General features: G+C 43.3%; 3 protein-coding genes across 7 annotated transcripts in view; 1 reads left to right on the plus strand and 2 right to left on the minus strand.

The window, feature by feature from the left end:
- ltbp3 (latent transforming growth factor beta binding protein 3) overlaps positions 1–5063 on the minus strand; it is a 56052-nt gene extending 50989 nt beyond the window's left edge. For 3 of the 5 annotated variants that reach the window (XM_054754698.1, XM_054754700.1, XM_054754701.1), the window contains exon 1: positions 4446–5062. In XM_054754698.1, coding sequence (XP_054610673.1) covers positions 4446–4683 — 238 coding nt within the window. In that variant the 5' untranslated portion in view covers positions 4684–5062. Of the gene's footprint in view, positions 1–4445 lie in introns of all 5 variants that reach the window. The other 2 variants (XM_054754699.1, XM_054754697.1) reach the window with 1 other exon arrangement.
- Positions 5064–8771: 3708 nt separating this feature from the next.
- Positions 8772–13230, minus strand: si:ch1073-224n8.1 (zinc finger protein 316). Its single transcript, XM_054754702.1, has 3 exons — positions 12937–13230; positions 12166–12850; positions 8772–12092 (listed from the first exon to the last, which is right to left on the minus strand). The coding sequence occupies exons 2-3, from the start codon at positions 12830–12832 to the stop codon at positions 11137–11139; spliced, it is 1623 nt and encodes a 540-aa protein (XP_054610677.1). The 5' UTR covers positions 12833–12850; positions 12937–13230; the 3' UTR covers positions 8772–11136.
- A 5198-nt stretch (positions 13231–18428) lies between these two features.
- Positions 18429–23353, plus strand: LOC129168900 (leucine-rich repeat neuronal protein 4). The gene is made up of 2 exons (XM_054754703.1): positions 18429–18541; positions 21204–23353. Exon 2 carries the CDS (start codon positions 21210–21212, stop codon positions 21918–21920), a length of 711 nt encoding a protein of 236 aa, XP_054610678.1. The 5' UTR covers positions 18429–18541; positions 21204–21209; the 3' UTR covers positions 21921–23353.
- The last annotated feature ends 283 nt before the right edge of the window (positions 23354–23636 follow it).

Genomic DNA, 23636 nt, shown 5'->3' on the forward strand with positions numbered 1-23636 from the left:
GAAATCGGTACATGTGCCCACTCAGTCCAATCAGGCTAAAGTGACAATATAAATATAAGAATAGACAGTCAGTGTTCGGTGTTGTCGTGAAGAGATTGGCCTCCCTGGGACCTCACGTCTGGGTACAGAATTGGCTAAGTTGTCTTTTCTTTTGCACTTGTATGACAGTTAACAGTGGTTAGATGTTATGGTTAATAAAGGTGTTATGACCACAGCTTGACCCCGGAACAAACTACTTTAGTTTCCAGTGTACGTTTTGAAATGTGAACCATTCGATTACATAAATATTAAAAGTTTTGACTCTTATCTGAAAAGGTTTTGATGTATTCCCAGTGTAAGCAGCATGTTATTATGGTGACAGCTGCGATTGTTGATGCCCCGTTATCAATCGACAAGAGACTTGATTCATGTGAGGGGAAAAAAAAAGGGAGACAAAATAAATAAATAATAACAATTCGACTTTTCTTCCCTGAAAACAGTTCAAACTCCGAAGGAAATGAAACAGACTTGTGGGAGGGAAAATGATGTCTCATGTATCTGAAACGTGACCCTGAACACACACTGCTTGTCGGAGATGCTAACAATCTTCAGCAGCACATGATGGAAAAAGTGTAGTTAGGTAGGTTCACTCCGTAATGACTTCCACAGATGGAGAGAATGGATTTGCTGTACATACAGAGTCATATACTCAGGGTACTTTCATTTGTCATTTGATATGCCAAACTAGTGTTTGTTTTACTACAATATTAGACTATACTTCATTACCATGACGGAATAAAAGAACACAGCGACTGATGGTTAACATCTGCTTACTGGGGCCAGCCCGCTATCCACTATTGAGATGAAAAAAGAAAATCCTTTATCTGATCTAGTTGTGATTCATGTACGCTTAGTATACATATGGACTATAAGTGAGGAGTGCAGTCATTGTGGGCTGGGCAAGTACAAGTAGACAGCAAGGCTCCGTGCCTGGCCACACTTGATGTGATGGAGACTCCACTCACGCCAACCAGACGCTTGCTAAACTCACTGGAGGGAAAAGTATAGATCTAAGAGTGCACTTACAGTATGTGCTATGTAATGAGCCTTGGCTGTGTAATTAAAGTGTGATACGGGAACATTTTGTCACAGTGGAGGGAACTCCACCTCATCTTTCCACCTAACAGTTTGTATACGAAGTAGCACTAAAAGGAGTTGAGGTTGCTTAAAATAAATGAGCTTGTTAAAATAAATGCACAGTGGAGCCTCGGTTTTCGTACAACTGTTTATGACGAAAATGATTTCCAAAAATATGTCTGCGCCTGACACACTAGTCCTAACTAGGTATCGAGTGCCCCCACCAAAAAAAACATCTACGCGTTGGTGATTCAGTCTCTGTGAAGAATGGCTGGCGGTTGTTTTAGAGTCGGGACACTATAGATAGATCCCAGCCAGTGAATCCTTTAATCATCTTTATTATGTGTATGAGTCCATGTCAGTCTCCTTTCTGTCGGAGCAGGCTCCATCAAACACTGTGCCTCCAGCGCTGTCAATGTGGCGGCTCACGTGACGAGGCGTTCAAGTGCACTGCGTAACTCTAGGTGTTAGAATAGGCTTTCAGACAGTCTTGGTACTTTTTTTCAAATTAATTATGGCTGCAAAAAAATCCCCAATGAAGCCAAAGAAAATTGTAAATTGTAGCATACTGCTGTGGGGTTGCGGTGCCACCACAGTGTGACGCGTTGCACTGCAAAGCGCTGTCTTGTGCATGGATGCTATTGCATGAGTTGATGTAAACCAAGCTGTGTCAGCACACAGTGGTCCGTGCGTTTTGGATATAATACCAGTGGCAGCACTTTGATGAATAAGATTAAAAACAGTGTTGAATTCAAGAGGAAAGCCGTAGAAAAGTACAGAGGTGGCATACATGTACATGTGACTCTCCCCTGCCCTCTTCCCTTGCCTATCATCGCTGTCACTCTTTGCCAACAAGTCGTCAGTCAAAGTAATAGTGACGTTAAATATGAATTTATCCCTTTCATTTGTCATTTATATGCATTCCACATTGCTTTCTGGATGTAAAACTATAATTGTTCTAGATTATATGTGTATTGTATTTACATTTTTGGGTGTTTGGAATAGATTAATTGGATTTACATTGTTTTCTATAGGGAAAAATTGTTTCCGTTTCCATACGATTTAGTTCTAGAACCTTTTTGGTTAAGAGAGCCATGAAAGCCACATATTTGAAATGTTTTTTCATGAGAGCCATACATTTTTTAACATCGAATGCAACTAAATGTGTGCATTTTTAAGCAAGACCAACAATTTTAGAATATAATAAGTCTCTAAATTTATTATTTTCATAACATTGTTATAATGGGTTTGCTCTGCAGAATTAGCTAGCTGACTCTTAGATTAAAGGAGGAAAGTTTACGTCTTCAGATCTCAATGACCTAGGTAGGCTAACACATTATCCAGTAATCACCAAGTTTTGGTGTCTGACCCGTAAAATATGGGAAGGACAGGGAAGGGAAGGCTGAGTGGTTAGCATGTTGGCCACACGGTCAGGAGATCAGGAAGATCTGGGTGCGAATCTCCGCTTGGGCACCTCTGTTTGTAGTTTGCATGTTCTCCCCGTTGCGTGAGTGGGTTTTCTCCAGGTGCTCCAGTTTCCTCCCACATTCCAATGTTAGGTTAATTGTCCATGAATTGTCCAAGTAAATAGTCCATGAATGTGAGTGTGAATAACTGTTTGTCTATACCCTATACTATATACCCCGCTCCACGCCCGAAGTCAGCTGGGATAGGCTCCGGCGTACCCCCGCGACCCTAATTAGGATAAGCGGCATAGAAAATGGATGGATGGATGGATGGATGAATCAGCAGCACCTCTGCAGATTACAGCCAAGTATTACACGGTGTTAGATGCTATTAATAAACAATCATTCTCACACAATGACTCAATCATTGTGCTCATCCCTAGAAACTCCTTTTGGTTTTGTTTAACCTTGTTGTTCACGTAACCTCAGCCGCCTTTGTAATAGACCTAACTGATTTAATACATATGCTGCATCACAATGTGGTGCATAAGGATGGACATAATAATCAATTAGTCAATGAATTGACCATTAAGAGCTCTGTCTATTGTGTACCTGTCAACATTTGAAAATAACGGACATTTTTCAGAGAAATAAGGAAATTGAGGGAAAATAAGTGAACTTCTGCTCTTCCTTAAGAATTGAGGGATTTACTTGAAGCAATATGGGCAAAACATAATAAACTACTTGGCTGCAAACAGCAGAAGCACTGTTTATTCAGTCTCAGCCAGTTTGTGGCCTGAAGACAAGGACCACTTTGTTACAAAGCATTTACAGTATAAATATGTAACCAGAATATTACAACCACCTCTCCGTATGATGTAACACAATTGGAGATTGATAATAGACCTGTTATATTGAATATCATCAGGATCATCAGTGGTTCTCGACTGGTTTGGCTGTGGAACCCACCAACACTCTCTGTATGGCAAGCTCCTCTCCAGCAGATATCTGCAGCTGTGTGTCATGGCATGCACCTCGCAGCAGCGGAGCAGGCAGGGACCCCAGTAAAAAGGTAAATAATGTTGCTATCTGGTTGTGATTTTTTTTTAAGATAGTCATCAAACAATTAAAAAATCTCTTGTATTTGGTCGTAACAGTTAAATATCCACAAGAACCAGAAGTAAACATATTGACTGAGCGCCCCCCTATAGCTACAATCAATGTTTTGGTCCACTATATCTTCCCCGTGCTTCGTAGCTGCAGCGTGTTGCCCGTCAGTTGGCAGTTGTGGCAGAGCAGAGTGAAACTATGCTGTCAGTGCCTAGTAAAATAATATCTGGGAGTGAAAAAGGGAAAGAGCGAAATGCCAGTTGATAAATCCAAGTTAGCCAGCCGACCAGAGGCACCTGACCTGAAGGACGTCCATGTTTAAAGTCACGAGCGGGATGCCAAGAGGATGGTTGGCGGAAGTGAAAGGTCCATTTTTCTTTACGTCTCACTTTCCGTCAGTTTTTTTTCCTGAGCATCCCGCTCATGTCTTTAAGGTCAGGTGTCGTTCATCTGTAGCCTAACTTCCATTTTGTCCCATAAACGTGGAGCATTTCTCTTGTGCTGTTGTTTTTGGGGTTTGTTTGCAGATTTTTTTCTATTGCATTTATGTTTATGTGATTGCAGCAGTTTTCATTTGCAACCTTTTCCCGTTGCATTTGCTTCATGGTGTTTGTGTGTTTATGCTTGTGTTTCATTTCCGTGTTTGGAGCGTTCGGACGTTAACGAGCTTCTGCCCCTGTCGGCCAACGTATATGACCGATGGATGCACAAACAGCCAGTTGAAGTACCTTTCCCCAGCTTGATGGAGTGAAAAGCAATGAAGCCAATCGTCTATCCATGTGATATGGAAGTAAAAGCTTGTTGGTTACTCACCGACCCTGAAGCCCTGGCCAATGAGCGTGTCCGCCCCCTGGCCGTTCTCCGCTATCAGCGTGGTGTTGTTGCCCTGCTCGCAGCGGTCCTGACACTGACCCTTCAGGCAAATCCGCTTGCAGATGACCGGCGCGATGACCACCTTGAAGCGCTCACGTGTGGACAAGCGCTCCGTGCACCGCGCCAGCCTGTACACGCTGAGCCACAGGAGAAGCACACGGCAGATCAGCGAGGGCATCGTGGCATCCTCCGGTGCCCCTCTCACGCAGCCGGACGCATGAAACCACCAGCGGGGGCGATCCGCGTCAAGCTCCGGTGCGCCCGCTTTGCTTTCGCTGACTGGAACGTCACATACGAGAATAAGCTCCGTGGAATTCTCCTCGAGGTGGAATAAAATCACTCCTCAGGCGTGCTTGCTTGGTCCATCCGCAAAACCAAAACGTGTGGCATGTTTGGAAGTTCCCAAAAACTCTTCTTTCTTCGCCTGTTGCTTCCCGGGAGTGCGTATGCGGCTTGGGGAGAAGGAGAGAAGGGGAGAAGGGAGGAAAGGAGGAGGAGAAGTGAGCCAACCCTCTGTGGAGAAAGCCTGGCTGCAGGCCAGGCAGGCGGTGCAGCAGGAGCGAGGCTGAAAGTGCTTTTCTTGTTGGTTACTTCACTTGGTGCATTTCTTTCCCCACCTCCTCTGCAAGCCTTAAACGCACCACAGGCTTCGTTGCTTTCCAGCTGCGTGTGTCACTCTGGAAATACAAAAAAAAGACTATATCCTGCACATCACGCGTCTAACAATACCAACATATGTCCTAGCTGTACACTCATAAATCACCACACTGTCCTTTGCACGCATTCCTACTTTTTGTCATAAAAACATACAGAATCTGTAGTCCGAGCTATAACTTAACCACAGATGTGAACTACTCATAGTTTTTGTTCATCGTGAACCAACTCGTGGTTTTCATTTCAGGGAGCCCTTCCATGCCTACCAAAGGTTTGCAAATGATGAAGATGAGACAAAGCATACTCTCTTAAAATGTACGCCTTTTGACTTGCAGGGTGTCACTCACAGTTGTCTGGTGTACACGTTCACACACAAAAGTGGCCTCGGAGTGGCAATGAACAATTTGCGGTCAGGCTATACATTCAATAACTGCTACCGTTAGTAGCTAAACTTTGTCGAATCGCTATCAACATAACATAATATAACTGGTGCGTGTGTTACGTAGGGTCTAGCTTTTGTACTCAAAGCAGTTAGTGCCCTGTAAGCAGCCACTCTCCGTGACATACAGCAGCTTTAAGGGTTTTTATTTGTACGCAGTGCTCTGAGCAACGAGCATCATGCCCCCTGGAAAGAAAAAAATCAGTGACTACCAGAAGAAGCCTTCAGGAGGCGCATGTATGTTTGCAGAGAATTTGGTGTTACTCCCCTGAGTATAATGAAGAGCAAAGTTATTAGAACCATAATAAATAATAAACATAATGTTTTGTATACCTATCCAGCAGCAATTGTAAACAATCAGTCTTCTGTCTTTACAATGAGTATGCTGTACGTGGCCTAACAACAAGACCTGCAGCTATGCGCTGCAAATAGAACACACTCAAGAGAGTAAGTTAGTTTAATGACATAACACCCAGTCTAGAGCCCCTCCCCGCCCCCCACTATGCAAGTGACTCTAATTGTGACTCTTGTGCCTGGGAAAAGTTAAGTGTGTCTGGTATAGCTGTCCGCCGCCATCCCAGAGGGAGGAAGGCGGTATTTGCTGAGGGTCACATGGTCAAGACGGATAGTCAGACAATGAGGAGAGAGAGAGGCAGAAGGAATTGAGTCCCCCCCCACACACACACACACAGATACACTCCCCCCCAAAAGAGTGTTTACTTTCCAAGCGCTGAGGAAATGACTGCATGGAGTTCACATGCTGCTCTTACATTTCTTTTTGCCGTCATTAACTGCCAACACACAGAGACACAAAATAAATACAATGTAGTTGACACAGAGCATACCTATGTGTCATTTTCAGTCAGCACGGATGGTTCTTTGTTAGAACGAAAATGAAGGACACGCCTTCAGCTTAAACGGACTATAAGCAAATGTACACACTTTATTAAAAAATGGGTCTAAGAAGTATCTGAAAACAACTCTTTTAGCCCAAATGAATTATTCTCCTCTTTTTTTGGTTGTCCTACATTAAAAAAAAACTTCTAAGGAGTCAGTGCTTCACCAGCCATGAACCTCACCGCACGTCACTGGTTCAAATGTTGGCTTCCTCTAGGCAGGCGGAAAAGCCTGCTGCATACGGTCCCTTTAAATTGTTTTGGACTATCGAATCTTTCGGTCACTACCCCCACAGCTCATGACCATAGGTGAGGGTGGGAACGTAAATTGAGAGCTTTGCCTTACGGCTCAGTTTATTCTTCACCACAACGGACCGATGAAGAGTCCGCATCACTGCAGACGCTGCACCTATCCGCCTATCGATCTCGCAGTCCATCTTTCCCTCATTCGTGAAGAAGAGGATTTCATCCCCCACCTGGAGATGGCACTCCACCCTTTTCCAAGCGAGAACCATGGATTCGGACTTGGAGGTGGTGATTCTCATCCCAGCCGCTTCACACTCGACTGCGAACCAATCCAGTGAGAGTTGAAGCTCACGGCTCGATGAAGCCAGCAGAACCACATCAGCTGCAAAAAACAGAGACCCAATCTTGCAGCCACCAAACCGGAGCCCCTCAACACCCTGAGTGCAACCGTCACTGGAAACGGGTCTGACTTACTGCCGGCAATGCAAACCAACCTCTGACACCGGTCACACAGGGAATGATCAGCCTGAGTTAGGTGGTCCCGTACCCCATATACCCGGAGTACTCCCCACAGAATTCCTGCCAATCCAGAGGCACCACCCCCAATGTCCACGCAATGCTGCAGAGTCGTGCGTGTCAACCAAGACACACCCACAGCATCCAGGGCCTTAAGGAACTCAGGGTGGATCTCATCCACCCCCAGGGCCCTGCCACCAAGGAGCTTTCTGACCACCTTGGCAACCCCAGCCCCAGAGATGGGAGAGCTCACCGCGGAGTCCCCAGGCACTCCTTCCTCATTGGAAGACGTGTCAGTGGGATCCTTCCACCAGTCCACAACAATGTCGAGTCGAGGTCAGCAGCCCCCCATCCCTGCCATACACTGTGTTGATTGTGCACTGCTTCCCCCTCCTGATACGGCGGACGATGGGCCACAATCTCTTCGAAGCCGTGCGGAAGTCGTTCTCCATGGCTTCCCCAAACTCCTCCCATGTCAGAGTATTTGCCTCAGCCGCAAACCACTTGGCCTGCCGGCACCTGTCAGCAGCCTCCGGAGTCTCATGGGCCAAAAAGACCCCACAGGACCCCTTGTTCAGTTTGACGGCATCCCTCACTAATGGCGTCCACCAACCGGTTCTGGGATTACCACCACAACAGGCACCGACCACCTTATAGCCACAACGCCAGGCCCTGAGCTGGGGGGGCAACAAGAACTGCCATCCTTACCCATCGCCTCTCACTGCTGGAAAAGCCAGAGTGAAATAATGTCCAGCCCCCCTCGAGAGGACTGCTTCCAGAGCCCTTGCTGTGCGTCAAGGTGAGTCTGACTATATCGAAGCAGAACTTCTCCACCTCGTGCACCAGCTCACGCACCTTCCCCACCAGATGACTATGCCAAGAGCTAGCTTCTGCAGCAAAGGATCGATCCGCCAAGGTTTCCCGCCTTCGGCCACCACTCATCTCGCTCCTTACCCGACCCCTTTGGTCTATCCCGTGAGTGGTGAGCTCATTGGAGGAGCCTTGCAACCATATCTCTCTTATGTTTTACTGTGTGTCTCGAACTTTATTTATTATTAGTTATCAACATTCAAGCTTTTTCTTGTTGCATTATGGCTTTTACTCTATTTTTTTTGGGAGGTGCAAGTCACCCTGAGCGCAGCGGCTCAACTCGAAACTGAAACCGGCAAAGTGCAACAAAATGTGTATTGGAAGCGCAGCAAATCATTCGCAATGTTGGCAGGTCTGCATTACGGCATTGTCTAAATAGCTGTCAACACAACAGGGTAGAAAGATAATTGTGTCTTGCCAGCATAGTAAAGCATGGTGGTGGTAGCGTCAGGGTATAGGGCTGCAAGGGTGCTGCCGGCTACGGTTCATTGAGTGAAACATGAATCCCAACAGGGACTGCGACATTGTGAAAAAGAGCACGATGCCATTCCTTGGGGAAACTGGGCTGCATGGCAGTTTTCCAACATGATAAAGAGCCCAAACACACCTTCAAGATGACAAGTGCCTTGCTGAGGAAGCTGAAGATGACGAAGTGGCCAGTGTGTCTCCTTCAGACCTGGAGGAAATGTGAGGGATGTCCTCACTTTATGCAAGAAGTCCTGTAAAACCTTGTGTTTGGATTACAAAACAAAAATGTAGCATGTCTTTTGTGCTAAGCTTGTAATCACACCAAAGAACACATCAGCAGCGTGTGTGTATGAGACCACAGCTGTCATTACTTAAGTGTTATTTGGGATCTGTGTGTGTGGGCGTGTCCACAGACCGCCACCATCTGTCTGGCAGTGGTAGCGGTGGTGATGCAACGGGATCATGTGAGAGTGCAATCAGAGACGCTGTGATTTCATGCTGTACAAGGTTAGAGGAGAATGGCAACAGAAAATCACACTTGATAACAGTGATAAGTGTATTTGAACACTACACGAACCTTGTGGAAGATCACAACGGGTATCGCTTTGCAGGTGGCCATTTTACACAGAGGCAAGTGCCATTAGATCCAGCAGATGGCACTGTGGCCAAAAAAGCTTGTTACATTCACAGCAAAAATGAATATAATGATATGTATATCAATTTGCCTGCTTGGTTTCCATAGTGTGTCTGTAAGTACTGTACCTACCAACTTCCCATGTCCTTTCTCTATTGTATGAGGCATTTGGGCCATTTGCTCCAGGTGCTCAAGGAAACAGATGAGTGGTAGAGGATAATTTTAGACTCAGCTAGGCATGAGGCACCTGAATTTATCCTAGCAACAAGTTGTCCTTCCAATAAAGGTCAAGTATAAATAAGGCCCTTTAATTTAGAAACATTTACAGTAGACTTAATGTACATGTAAAATGTTGCGGGGGAGGGTACACTACATTCATACAAGCATAAAAATGTTATTTCACAATAAGGACTTCAATTTTTTTTTTTTTTAGTTACAGCTACATGCAAAGGCCTTCTTATAAAGGTAGGAGTACAGTATTATGAGAAGTGACACTACCTTGGCAAACCATACCGTGGCTTTAGGACAACATATAGTTCACACTTGGAGCATTTTTCATGAACAGATTTTAGGTAGCAGGAGCTCATTATAGTATAGCATACGTGGACAAAGACACACAATATTACTTCTGTAAGTTACAGCATGTTAAATATTTGGGAAAACGCCAGGATTAGGTGGATATTTACACTATGAGTTAGCAGACTCATATTTTCAAAAGTATGCAACACCACATCATACGTAACCCTCATTAGAGAAAATGACATAACTGCAGTCATATTTACACAGATAAAAGAGTAGCAAAAAAAAAACCACTTGGTGTCATGTTTTCCACTTACTTATATGCAATTATAATCTTTTTAAAGGCTGATTTTTGTACTGGATATCATGAGATTGCACCTAATTCTTTGGCCAGTGTCAATATGCTAGTAGAAACAAAAACAAAAGCATTCTTGTGACAGAAGGAACTGGATGGAACAAAGACATGATTGATAAAAAAATAACATCACAGAGCATGAAACAGATATGAGTTCTGTGGAAACACACACAGTGAGTATTAAACTCTTGAACAGTTCAGCGCTTTAACAACTCGGAATGTGAGCGAACGTTACAAGGAAAATATGGTTCAAAAGATGGCATTTCTGCGTGTATGTAGCCTGTAATAATGGTATGATTGACTACTGATACTAACATGAATATGACGAGATAGATCTAAAAAGGGAAGGTCTGCTACACCTTTTAATGTTTTTCTTATTACAACTCATACTTGTATAGCTTAACTTTACACTTCCATAATAATTAACTGCAGACTTTTTCCTTACATTTTTTAAAGAAGGTCTATGGCAATGAAAATTCAACTCCTGGAATGTTATTTGTCTATTATTTATTATGATTAAATTTAATTGACTATCCAAAGGCATCTTGTGTGAAGTGATTTAAAACAAAAAAACATCAGCCTAAGTTCGGTACGGTTTGTACAAGTCTTAGGAAGTCCAGGTAAGAATTTCATTATTATTTTAATGAGTGAAGGCACTTTTATAATTGTGAATATCCTCTAACTGTTTTGTCAAATTGCTTGCTACAACTGCTGCTAGATGAACGTCGTGAGGGCAGATAACAACGTCTAAGAATGGAACACAGGAAAATGCCTTTAAAAAACAAATAAAAACAAAAAATGTCGGTAAAGATTCCCATTCAGGGTGAAGACTTTCCAACACAAATTTGCCGCAACCGCCTGCCTATACATATTAATAAGGAAAGACACTTTTTCTGATTTGTTATTTTAAAAGCACCCTACCATGTGGACACAACCTAAACGAAGCTTGTCAAGCTAAAATATACATTCCTCATTTATACAGTGATTACCTTTGTTGCTCGGCAGCACTGCACATTTTTTCAATGTTTACTTTTCTAGACACAGTCAACAACTGAGGTGTCTTCCTCTTCTGCTCCCCACTCCCCAAACCTCATCTGGGGAGACGGAGCCGCCGGATGCAGATTGTTAATGTCATCAATTGGGTCGGGGTTTGGGTCATCGCTGGCTGTGATCGGCATGTGCCCGCCCTCATCGCGGTGTGTCCGTATGTGCTTGCGCAGCGCGGCGGGCTCCTTGAAGGTACGATTGCAGAAGGGGCAGCAGCACGGCCTCTCGCCCGTGTGGATGAGCTGGTGGTGCTTGAGGTGCTGCAGACGGCTCAGACGCTTCCCGCAGATGGCGCACACGTAAGGCTTCTCTCCGGTGTGCGTGCGCCTGTGCTTGCGCAGGCCGTCCAGGTGGCGGAAGCAGTTGCCGCACTCTGAGCACGAGTAAGGTTTCTCCCCGGTGTGTATACGCAGGTGAGTCTTGAGGGCGCCCGACTCACGGAAACGGCGGCCACAGACACTACAAGGGTAGGGCTTCTCTCCTGTGTGGATGCGGATGTGCTTCTTCAAGCTGGAAATCAGACGGAAGGTCTTTCCACATTCTAAGCAATGATGTGGACGATCGCTCGAGGGATCAACTGCAGTGTCAGTGGTTGAGGGTCCCGCAGAGGTTTCAGCTCTGCCCGGTGAAACACTATCACCTCTCCCAGTTCCAGAAGTCCTCACCAGTGGCTTAGGTCCATCCAGCACACCCTGCTGCAGAACGCTAATGCATTCTCGAATGGGCCTTTGGTGACGTAGCTGGTGAGTGAAGGTATGCTGGGATGCTCCCTCCTCTCCAACTTGAACGTAGCTCATGGTGTGGGATGACTGCTCTCCATCGCCCACTCTGTTGTCACGCTGTAAGTCCTTTCTGTTGGTCTGACTGGAGCTTGAAACTGGTCCCTGCTCCACTTTAATTTCAAAGCTGGTAGTCCCACCTGGTCCCTGAGACTGCCTGTCATCTAAAGCAGACATGTTGGCATGATGAACAACAGCTTTAAAGAGACAATTAACAATTTTGCATGGCATATTTACCTGGTCTGTTGGTGTCAGTGCACATGTGAGACGTGTCTGTTGCAAAAGAATCCAGAGCATGGTTGGTCACAGAGCCATCCGGTTGAATAGACAGCTGACACATTTTGTATTCATCTCTTGGCTCAAACCCATGAAGTGATTCATCCACAGAACCACCAAGACCCAGGTCAACACCAGCTCCATTCATATTACGGGGGCTTTGATGGTCTCGGTCCACACCCGGCGTCATGGAAGACAGGGATGGTGCAAAAACTGACTGGCCAATGTTCTGAGTGCCCGTGTATGAGATCTGAAGCTGGTCTATTAGCTTCTGAGCGCTACAAAGACACTCCTGTAAAGTCTTCAACTCTCTTTCTGACACCTCCAGGCGCACTTTGAGTCTCTCGTTCTCTTCTTCCTTGTGCAGTAACTCTTGATGGGTCTCGTTGAGCACAAGTACCACTTCACCCAGGAGAGTATCAACCACAGTCGACATGGCAGTTTGAATGGTCGGGGCAAGGCGGGATTTCAGCGATGTGACACTCATGCTGACATATGCAGCCTTGACTGGCTTGCGATCGTAGCAGGATTCTTGCCCAGTCCTGTCAGGAATGTTGTTTATATTCTGCTTGCGGTTTCCACTATTTGAATCCATGCTACTAGTATAGCTTGCCCGCCTGGTAGTCATAGCTGTAGCTGAGTTAGCCTTATTAAAAACAGCTGTGTTAATATGGCAACCAAAACAGGCTTGTATAGCCGATAGTAAGGTAAGAGTCCGATGTCACCACTTACGTTTGTTCCATTCGCCTGACGTCAATGACCAAAACAACAGGGGCCCAGGTCCGCACGCTAGCATTAGCCAGCTAACATTACCTACGAACACTCGCTGTTTCAATAAACATTCCTTAAAACACCGTTTCTGTACAACAGACGTGTAGTACTAAGTACTACTACTCAGTAGAATATTATCCTATTCCAACAAGACGTAAACATTGCTTCATGTATTAAGTCTCCCATTTCTACTCTGTCACTACTATACTGTTCATTAACGACCGTCGCATCGATGTGACGTCACAGTATATGCTCGCTCCGATTGGACAAGAGCGTCATTTGCAGAAAACGTGCGCAACAATAACTTTATTCTAATATTTGTTAGTTTGTGTTAAAAAAAATAATATATTTTATTGACAACAGACACAAATGCCACAAAATAAAAGTGATAGATTGACAGTAATTGGCAAAGATTAATTCACGTCAGTTCATGTTTCTGAAAGTTTCAGTGGACCTGTATTTAAAATCAGACGTGCTAATTGAATTAGAAAAATAAAATGTACAAATTTGAATGCACCAAGGTATTTGAAGGCACAAAGTAACAGGTAGATCCTCACAAAAAGTAGTGCTCATAATTTATAATGATTCTAAATAATGATTTATTTATGTATTAGATACATTTTAAGAAGCATGTACATTATAAATTAACATCTGATTTCTAAAATTACACATGCAAGGTTTAGGAGAATGACCTAGACATCGTCGACCTCCCAGTCGGATTAAACTAGGTCAAAGGATGTTGTTAATTAGGGATGTTGTTAAAGACTGACCATGGCGTGTTATCTGATGACAAACAGCCCCCAGAGCAATCCATCAAGAAAATTAACTGATATCCTCCCCAAAGACAAGCAAACGAGACAAATCCATTTCATTTGACAGAATAAAGGGGTGTCATTCACATTTAAGGTCTGTAGAGGGCGCCGTTGGCTGCTCAGAAATTGCAGTACAGTACTTAGACAAAGCGTCTTGTCAATAGAAAAAAATGTAATTGTGCAATTTAATTAAATGAAATGTATTTTATTTTATTGTGTATTATTTTATTTATTTGTATTATATTTTTAAATGTTTATACAAATAATGAAGAAACTAAAGATTTGCTTTTATATTTATTTTTTGATTGGCACGAGGTCATTTGCAAGTATCACTCTAGACACACAGTACGAAATAGCTAGTTCGTACAGATACATTCATTTGATCATTAATTTTAAAAAGATATCATGCAATCTGTTATCTGTTCTGCGGGTGCCAGTAAACGTGTGATTATGGCTAATTTTATGCACAGTTCAGTACTTAACGCACTAAACGCACAACTTGCTGTTCTATAACATAACAGTTGTGAATATTCCTAACTTTTGTGAGTAGTGTATGAATAAGTAGTAGTCCTCATTTCCACCACAGAGGACAGTGGAAAAATGTGCCGCATCCGCTATTTTATAAATGACGGTAAGTTACCCTGACTCAAACTATTGTTGAAACACAACAAACACAATTAAAAAGACAATAACTGGACAAATTGGGTAACTTATTTCTCTCGTGCCCATAAAACATGCTGGTCGGTATGACACCCATTTTTTTAAAGCCTGTCTTTTACGTCACTGACAAACCTCAACAAATGACATATCACTGGAAAGCGCGCTATGTCCTCTCCCCAGCACAACAGGTTTTATTCTTGTGGAGTGTTTTGCATCTGAAACAAGACTGCGAAATGCTTGTTCTTTACAAAGGCCACAAATGCACATCCCAGTCATCACTTTATGATTCACACTTGGGATGAAGACAGCAGGCCCATCGCTGCCATCCACAGTGGTCGGGGAAAAATTGAGACGGTGACAGTGATTTGTGCCGATACCAACCCACTAACGGTTACCATCTGCTTGAATTTATGTCAGAACAGAAATATGACTTACTCACTGATTCTGATCGACTTTAAAATGACTTAATCCCTGTCTATATTGTAAAAGCTTTGTACCAGTGTATATGATACATATTGGTATCTGACATACTGTATACTGTGTTAGAGGCATAATTGTTTACATTGATGTCTGTATGTGTTTTTTGCGACGGACTATTAGGGCCACATTGAAAAAAACAATTGGAGATTTTGAGGAAAAAAAACTTTAAATTTACATGAATAAAGTCGGAATATTACGTGTCAGGAGGGAAATAAAACATAGCTCTTCAGTATATGGAAGGAAAAAGAAAAACAAAGGGAATGCATCATTTTCTGCATGTAAAACTAATTGTCTATAAAATGTGTTAAGTGTTCAAATGTTTGGGTGTCTGGAAACACATTAATTGGATTTACATTATTTTCTATGGAAAAACTTGCCTTGGTTAAAGTCCGTTTTGGTTTGAGTTGGACCTTCTGGAACGGATTAATGGCGCTAACCAAGGCGCCACTGTATAGTAAGTCATAAATAAGAACTGCTACAATATAGTGTGTCACATTATTCACAACTTGGAGTTCATCAGAAAAAAATCATATTTTAACTATGACATTCAATAACTTTTCTGTCCTTTCATTAAAGTTTAAAGTGTATATTTTATCATGTCCTTCCTATTTAGCCAAATTATGATAGGGGTTTGTTAAAAGAAGAAAACTCTGGACACTAATAAACAGTGAACGAAAATAACTGAGAATTTATTATAGTCATATGAAGAAACATAGCAGCTTTGTGTGGGACTACCCTTACATTTTTGGCCACTGTCCTGGTTATTTACAACCACCAGTGTTATACTATACAACGTTTTTAGGACACATACTTGTCTTTGTTCTTGAGAAACTTGAAAAATGACAAATATGTTTTTTTGGACTGTCTATTTGCGCAATTAATTGCTAAGTTGTGTACCGAGGACTTCTTCAAAGTGCTTCTGTATCTGGATCCTGCCTACCAGTGGCGGAGCCAGAAATTTTTCTTAGTGGTGGTCAAGGTGAGACCATTAGTCACATAGGGGTGGCAATAAGGTGATACCTGAAATGTCGAGATGGCCAGTAGGATGGCCAGAGAGTGGCCCTACTGTTTCACTACAGAAGTAGTAGTCGAGTAATCAGTCTTGGTCATTGGGCTCTTGTCTTTGCTGAAAACCAGTCAGTATCTGGTGTGGCCACCATTTGTCTCAAATACCGTATTCTGTAGTCCCTCGTTTATAGCGGTTAATTGGTCCAAGAAATAGATACCCTTCTTTATAAATGGAATATTTACATAGTTAGAGTATAGAAACCCCATTTACGACCTTTTAAATACGGGTTTTAACATTATTAGAGCCCTCTAGACATGAAATAACACCCCTATAGTCACCTTTACACTCACTCAATACAGTAGTCATAATAACACAAAATAAGACATACAGTAGTAGACATCAAAAAGACATAACATAGACTCACACATTAGTATTGGGAGAGTTCTTTGTTTTTGTTGTGGACAACGTGCTATTGTCTCATCAATGCAATACTACATATCGCTTTTTCGAATGCGTTTTCTGAATGCCTTATATTTGTATTTCGTCCATTTAGCCATTTTTATGGTTGAACATGCTTAATTTAGGCCAAGAATATGTAAACTTTGATTAGAAATGCATATTTTGGAGTAATAACAGGGCACAGTCAACCACAAAACAGCGATAATTTAATTTATTTACTTTGAAAGTGGCAAGGTATGACTGTACGCCACTTCAGAGCATCCCAAACATAGTCGATGGCTGACATGTCCATGCCCGTACCGTAACCCCACCACCACCATCATCCATGACCATCACCTCATTGAGCAGCATGATAATGTTGCAAGGCTCTTTATCCAATTCCCGGAAGCTGAAAAAAATCCCAGTTCCTGCATGGCCAGCATACTTTCCGAACATGTCACCCCGTTGAGCATGTTTGGGATCCTCCGGATCACTCATCCCTCGCTTATAGCGGTTAATTGGTTCCAGACCCGACCGCGATAAATGAATTTCCATGATATAGGATTCAATGTTAATAAATATAATATTTTTGTATTTAAAGCATAGAAAACCTTCTTTTGACTTTCTAAATACGTTTTATAACATTATTAGAGCCCTGCAGACCTGAAATAACACCCCTATGGTCACATGGTATATATGTTTATGTTTCTTATGTTCTTATTCTTTCTGTGTTTTTTCTTTCTTTTCTTGGGAGAATGAACAGAATAAGATTTTCATTGCATAGTATAACTGCTGTTTTACCATGCACATGACAATAAAACTCTCTTGAATCTTGATTTACACTCCCATTATCCATTGTTTACAACACATTGCTCAACTCTTGTGCTGTAGCTAGCGAGCTAGCAAGCTAACCACTTAGCCTTGAATTTATTTCTTCTAAACTTAAGAAACCAAAAACTTACAACCTTTTTTCACTCTATCATGTCGGATATGCCATGGCTGAAGTCATGATTTCATACAGTGTTAAGGTAATGTACTGTAAGGTGATATCGCAATGTTTTGTGGCATTACTGCCGCCAAGCGACCAGAAAACTACATATCACTTGCATTTCAATATGTTTTGACTAATAATAGACCATAGTCTACCACAAAACAGCAATCATTTATTAATTCATTCATTTCTGAAAATAGTATATAGTATAGTATAAGTCATTTCTGCGATATAGTGAGGGAGCGATAATCGAACCGTGATATTGCGAGGGTATACGGTATTTGTGCTCATTAACAGATTTATGAACAATATTTGAAAAGCCTTTTGTGTACATAGAAAAAGATTTAGATCTTTGAGTTCAGCTTGTGAAAAATGGGAGCAAAAACAAAAGTGTTGTGTTTGTATTTTTGTTGAGCATTTGGTACACGACAAAACAGCCCCAAGTAAGTCCCAAGTAACAGAAGACAGATGTGATAGTTGAAGCGACGTCAACAAAGCCCCTTTTATTAGTTCCAAGTGAGTGTTTTTCATGATGCTTGCTGTTAACAGAGAGCATTTTATCCTCCCAAATTACTCAACATCCCTCCTTTTACCCCGCTATAGCTTTTTGGCGTCCGAAAAGAGAAGAGGCAAATTTGCAGACTGTGCACCGGACGAGTCTGATCATGTTTATTTCCCAAATTTGGTGCGCAGGTGAACTTGAGTTTACACATGGTTGTCATGTTCCATGCAGAGTCATGCATTTTATTTTGGTGAGAGAGAGAGAGAGAGAGAGAGAGAGAGAGAGCGCAGCAGGTTGGAGCCACCGCTGGTCATCAGCCATGACAAAGCCATCCTCCCTTTAAGGCCAACTGGAGCTCATTAACGAGAAAATATGTGCACAATGTTGCAATAATGTGCATTCTGGCCTCATCACACATGAGACAACAATGATAAAACTAATGATAGAAACCTCTGATAATAGCATGCACACTCATTATACTCTGACAGGGAGGGAGGGGGTCCAGAAAGCAGGGAAGAGAGTGGGAGGGCAGAAAGGAGGTGATTTTTTTTTTTTTTAAAGAGAGGCGATTCAGATAAATAAATAGGAGGAGCAGGCAAGTGGAGGGCAGAATAGCGGTGAGACGCTTCCAAAAGAGTTCATCAGAGTGCAAACATCTGCAGTACAAGCGACAGGTAAGTGCTTTCTTTTCAACATTTCACTCAGTTCACTGTAACTTTTTTTGCAGAAAAAAACCCTCCTAAAAGCAGAAAAATGTGACTACTTACGTGAGGAGATTTTGAGATATTTCAGTTATGTTTTGTGTGAGATTCATTGTGAACAGCCGGGCAGCATTCCCGTAAGTGGATCCAGCTGACTGGGCTGCACTGTGTCCTGAATGGGTGTGTGTTTGCTGGGCCTCTTGTGCAATACTGTCTGGAATGTTTCGATTCGTGTGAGCCACCTCCGAAAGCTTCACTTTAAAATCACTTTAAAATCATCAAGTAAATATCAATGTCACGTTATGGCCAACCACCTTAAAAGCATTTTGCACTAAATACATTTGTTTAGACGTACACAATCCCTCGATTCGGTACACCTGCACAATGGAATGCGAGCCCATACGAGGGCTGTGTCAAAAATGCTTTACAAGTTACATGAAGGAACATCATATGTTTACACTTACGCAATTCAATTCAATGTCTGAAAAAGAGTAGGAAGAAGCAAACTCTGTTTAATTAGTTTAAGATCATAGCTTAAAAAAAAAAACAAACTAAAATAGAATTAAGATAGGACTCGGTAATGACTAAATGCACCATTCTTGTTAATCACCTCAAAAATTGGTTTGGGCATGCTTGATGCCAGTGTTTCCAGGAAGAAACTCTCCAGGTGGTGAAGGTGGCTTCACGGAGGGCATCCACTGTCTGGAACTGGTGCCCATTTTTGTAAACTTCCCTTGCCATCCATCCCCAAATGTTGTCAATTGGATTTAGATCAGGGGAAGACGCAGGATGGTCCAAAAGAGTGATGTTATTCCTCCGGAGGAAGTCCTTTGTCAGGCGGGCATTGTGTCCTGTTGAAAACCCCAGTCATTACCACAAAGACGAGGGCCTTCAGTGATGAGGGATTTCCTCTGCAACATCTCCACATAGCCATCTACTGTACCGTTTGACGCCCCTGCACAAAAGCAACCCAGATCATGATGGCGCCCCTCCACTGTGCCGTGTGGATCTCAGGTGGGATCTCCTTGTCATGCCAGAAACGATTGAGGCCATCAGGACCGTCAAGGTTTCATTCTTTCCTCTTCAGAGAATAAAACTTTCTTCCACCTTTCAATGTCCCATGTTTGGTGATCTTGGGCAAATTCCAAATGGGCAATTTTGTTTTTGAAAAAGAAGACGTTTTTTTCTTAAACCCCTTCGCTCACTGATGCCGTCTGATGGTTATTGGACTGCGTTTGGCACCAATAACAACCTTCATTTGGTTGGGCCGACCACAGTCTCGACGCTGTGGCGAATTGGTAAATAGTTGCATCCAGACGGGAGTGAAAACGATGTAATACACAAGGCACACCTACGTGTGGCACTGTGAACAAATACGCGGACGGAACCGCGTGGCACACCAACCCATAGAGTATAAGACATTTTGGGAGTATAAGACAAGAAACACGGGGAGAATGTCGACTGCGGTGAGTCGTGACACTCGAAATGTTCAGATATGTTGGCTTGTCGTCAAAGCTCACTTCTGGTCACATGACGGCGACGGGGCGGTTTTTAAATTGTAGCAGATTTGCACGTCCATACGGAAACGGCGAGCTGGCGTTTTCAGATTTTCCCACTCTTGAAGCCGTTTTAAAAAAATACTGTTTCAGGTCATGACCATAGGTGAGGGTGGAAACGTAGATGGCTTTGTCTTTTGGCTCAGCTTCCTCTTCACCACAACGGGCCGATGCAGAGTCCGCATCACTGCAGACGCCGCACCAATCCGGCTATGGTCATGAAAACTTTGGGTAGTGACCGATAGGACAAGATCGCGGGTGCAAGCGGCCGAAATGAGTTTTCTCCGTATGGTGGTTGGGCTCTCCCTTAGTGAGAAGGTGAGAAGCACTGTCATCCAGGAGAAACTCGGAGTAGAACCACTGCTCCTCCACATTGAGCGGAGCCAGATGAGGTGACTCGGGCATCCAGCCAGGATGCCTCCTTGGGGAGGTGTTCAGGACACATCCGACCGGTAGGAGGCCTCGGGGAAGACCCAGGACACGTTGGAGAAACTATGTCTCTGAACTGGCCTGGGAAAGCCTCGGGATCCGCTGGGAGGAGTTGGACAAAGTAGCCGGGGAGAGTGAAGTCTGGGCTTCCCTGCTTAGGCTGCTGCCCCGTGACCCGATCTCAGATAAGCATAAGATGGATGGATGGATGGACCGTTTCAGGTCACCCAGAACGCCCTTCCCATGTGGATGAGAGGCTGAAACGCTAAAATACTTTGCCTTTTCGACCTGAAAGCCTTCCTGTGTGGATAGCCCCTAAGATCCCGGAGTGGCCCGGCCAGTCTCCAGAACTTGATCCCACTGAAGAATTAGATACTTTGAGTTGCCAAGTGACAGCTTCGAAATCTTCAGGATTTGGAGAGTATCTGTAACAAAATCCCTCCTGAGATGTGTACAACCCTCGTGACGTACTGTACTAAGTCACCTTTTGCTTGTGGATCAAATTCAAATGAATTTACAGGCTTTATTTCTATAAGGGGGAACTTACAAAATCAGAAGGGGGTCAAATAATGATTTAGCCAGTGTATATAGTGACTATATAATGAAAGTACATGTTGATACTGATGGGATGTTCTTTGTACCGCCTCCAGGCTGTGATGGCTGCCAACAGAACCTTTCCCTTGACAATCATCTGTCTGGCTCTCATTAGAAGTTCCATTACCCAGCCAGGGTCCAATCCCGCAGGACCCCTCAGACCCCATACACCCACCTCCAAGGACCTGGAGCTCCCCCCGGATGAATATTATGACACAGAGGCTGAACCAACCACCGTTTCACCACAGAGTGCGTCTCCAAACAGTAGAGGAGCCATGCGGAGATGTGACTACAACCCCTGCAAGGAGAACCAACCATCCTGTTCTGAGCTCTCCTCCGCTTATCACTGCTTGTGTCCGGGCTCTACCTCTTACCTCGTGGCACCGGAGGCTCCTTACCTGAAAACGGTTGCTTGGAACGGGTCTGACGTGGTCATCCGCTGGTGTGCTCCTTTCTCCTACGTAACGGCCTACAGTGTGACGGTCGGCGGGAAAGAGAGGCAGAGGTTCGGGAGGGAGTGGCGGAGTGGCGGCGTGGGCCCCATTGAAAACGTCTCTGAGGTGTGCGTGGTGGCGCTGAATGACGTCGGAGACAGCAAGGCCTCGTGTATGATGTACCAGCCCAAGGACCACAGCCTGCCTCTCAAAGCAGGACTGATAGGGGGCGCCCTGGGCCTCCTGCTGCTTCTCCTGCTGGCCGTCCTGCTTTGGAGGCGTCGACGACAAAGGAAGCTGCAGGCCAACATCTCCATGAGAGACAGAGCAGAGACATAAATGACAAAACAAACCTTCTCAGGACACTCTCACTTTTGTGAAAGCACACTGTGGTGACCATTGTAGTTTTCCTTTATACTGTAAGGATAGAAAAATAGAACCTCTTCCTCCAGGCCAGGCATGGGAGACAATTGTTCCTCAAATACTTCAATATATTTAAAAAAAAAAAAAAAAAAACGCATCTTCAACAAATTTTTGGATATTACATTGTTAAACACCAAAAACAATGTATAATCTAATTGAATAATACAATATATTTATATCACACTATGTCACATTATATTATATGACAGGATAAGCAGCAGAAAATAGATGGCTGCAAATAAAAAGTAATTTAAAAAAAATACAAACACTAAAAGGAAAGTGTTTGTGAAAGTCACTGTTTGCTTTGTGAGTGCTACAAAAATTTAGCAAAAAGTCTTTTTAACCGTACTGTATAAAAAGGTTTTCAAAAGGCCTGATGACAATGCTTCTCAAATAGTGGGGCGGGTCCCCCTGGGGAGTGCGTGGTGGGGTGTCTGGGGAGTGGGGGTGTGAGAAGCAGGGGGCACTCTACTATATATTACTTTATATAGTATACTTACGTTTCTTCATGGTTGGCAGACCTGTTGGTGTCTTTACTCATGCTTGAATGATGCTGGTGCCAGCAACCCATACAGTGGTTTGTACAGATAAATAAATACTATAGGTTCTCGATAGCAAATAATCGAAAACCTATGCCTTATGACAAACCTTGCATGTTTTGCAAATTATAGTGCAAATTATACCCATTTATACACAATATTAGGTACACCTGCACATGCAATGAGAGGCAATAGAAGAGCTACAAAGATAAACATGCTGCCAGATGGGTATTGACGTACCAATATGTGTATTCTAGCGGCTTGCAGAAGAAGGGATGAGAAACCACTCAAAGACATGCGTAGGAGTCAGTTATGAAGTACGCCGTTTCCTTCTGCAGGCCGGTTTTTCCTAAATAAATGCCCCTGATGACAGAATGCGCAGATAATGAGCAGGCAGGAGAGTACTTTGAGATTTTAAATATTTCACAAGTAAGCCAGTGCTTTGTTGCATGTTTCTGCACAATGTTGGGCCGAGACAGGTTGAGTAATGTAAATAGCCAACCTGGAATCATTCCAAAAAAATAAAAAATAACAGGGTCGTTTTTTCAGAATAAAATAACTTTAGATTTAGTCTTTACTACCTTGCTCTCATCATTTCTTAAATAGGGAACTGAAGATATACGGTGTCCTTTTTATGGCATTTTGTACATGACAATGTGTGTTTTATGCTTTCTCCCTCTGTGAGAGGTTACATGGTTGGAAGGAATCCTCTTTCTTCTTGAAATTGACAAAAACGCACAAAAAAAAGGCTTAAATCAAACTACTGTGCATTTCTTAAAGACTGTGACTATTAAACTAGGTTAAACTCTTTCTGACTTTCCCTTGCCGAGTTATTTACTAGCGTCATCTATCATGATGTCGGAAGCGTGAGCTCAAGTGTCTGACGTTATTTTTCCAGCTGTCATAAAACATCTTTTTTTTTTTCTTCAGTAGGTTTGGATTTCATGTGGGGCTTGTTTTTCCTCCGACAGAGACTTCACAGTCATGCACTACTGTGCAGCTAGGAAGCTGCGATAAGGAAGAATGTCCACTAATAAGGAAGAATGTCCACTATTCCAAATCTTCAAAGCTTTATTTTGTCAGCGGACTTCCA

Source organism: Dunckerocampus dactyliophorus, chromosome 16, assembly GCF_027744805.1.
Source record: "Dunckerocampus dactyliophorus isolate RoL2022-P2 chromosome 16, RoL_Ddac_1.1, whole genome shotgun sequence".
NCBI classification, from domain to species: Eukaryota; Metazoa; Chordata; class Actinopteri; order Syngnathiformes; family Syngnathidae; genus Dunckerocampus; species Dunckerocampus dactyliophorus.

Coding starts and splice junctions, on each gene's coding strand:
- si:ch1073-224n8.1 (XM_054754702.1), bottom strand. CDS start 12,832: ATGACTACCAGGCGGGCAAGCTATACTAGTAGCATGGATTCAAATAGT. Junction 12,093..12,165: donor CACTGACACCAACAGACCAG/GTAAATATGCCA, acceptor TGTCTGCTTTAG/ATGACAGGCAGTCTCAGGGA.
- LOC129168900 (XM_054754703.1), top strand. CDS start 21,210: ATGGCTGCCAACAGAACCTTTCCCTTGACAATCATCTGTCTGGCTCTC.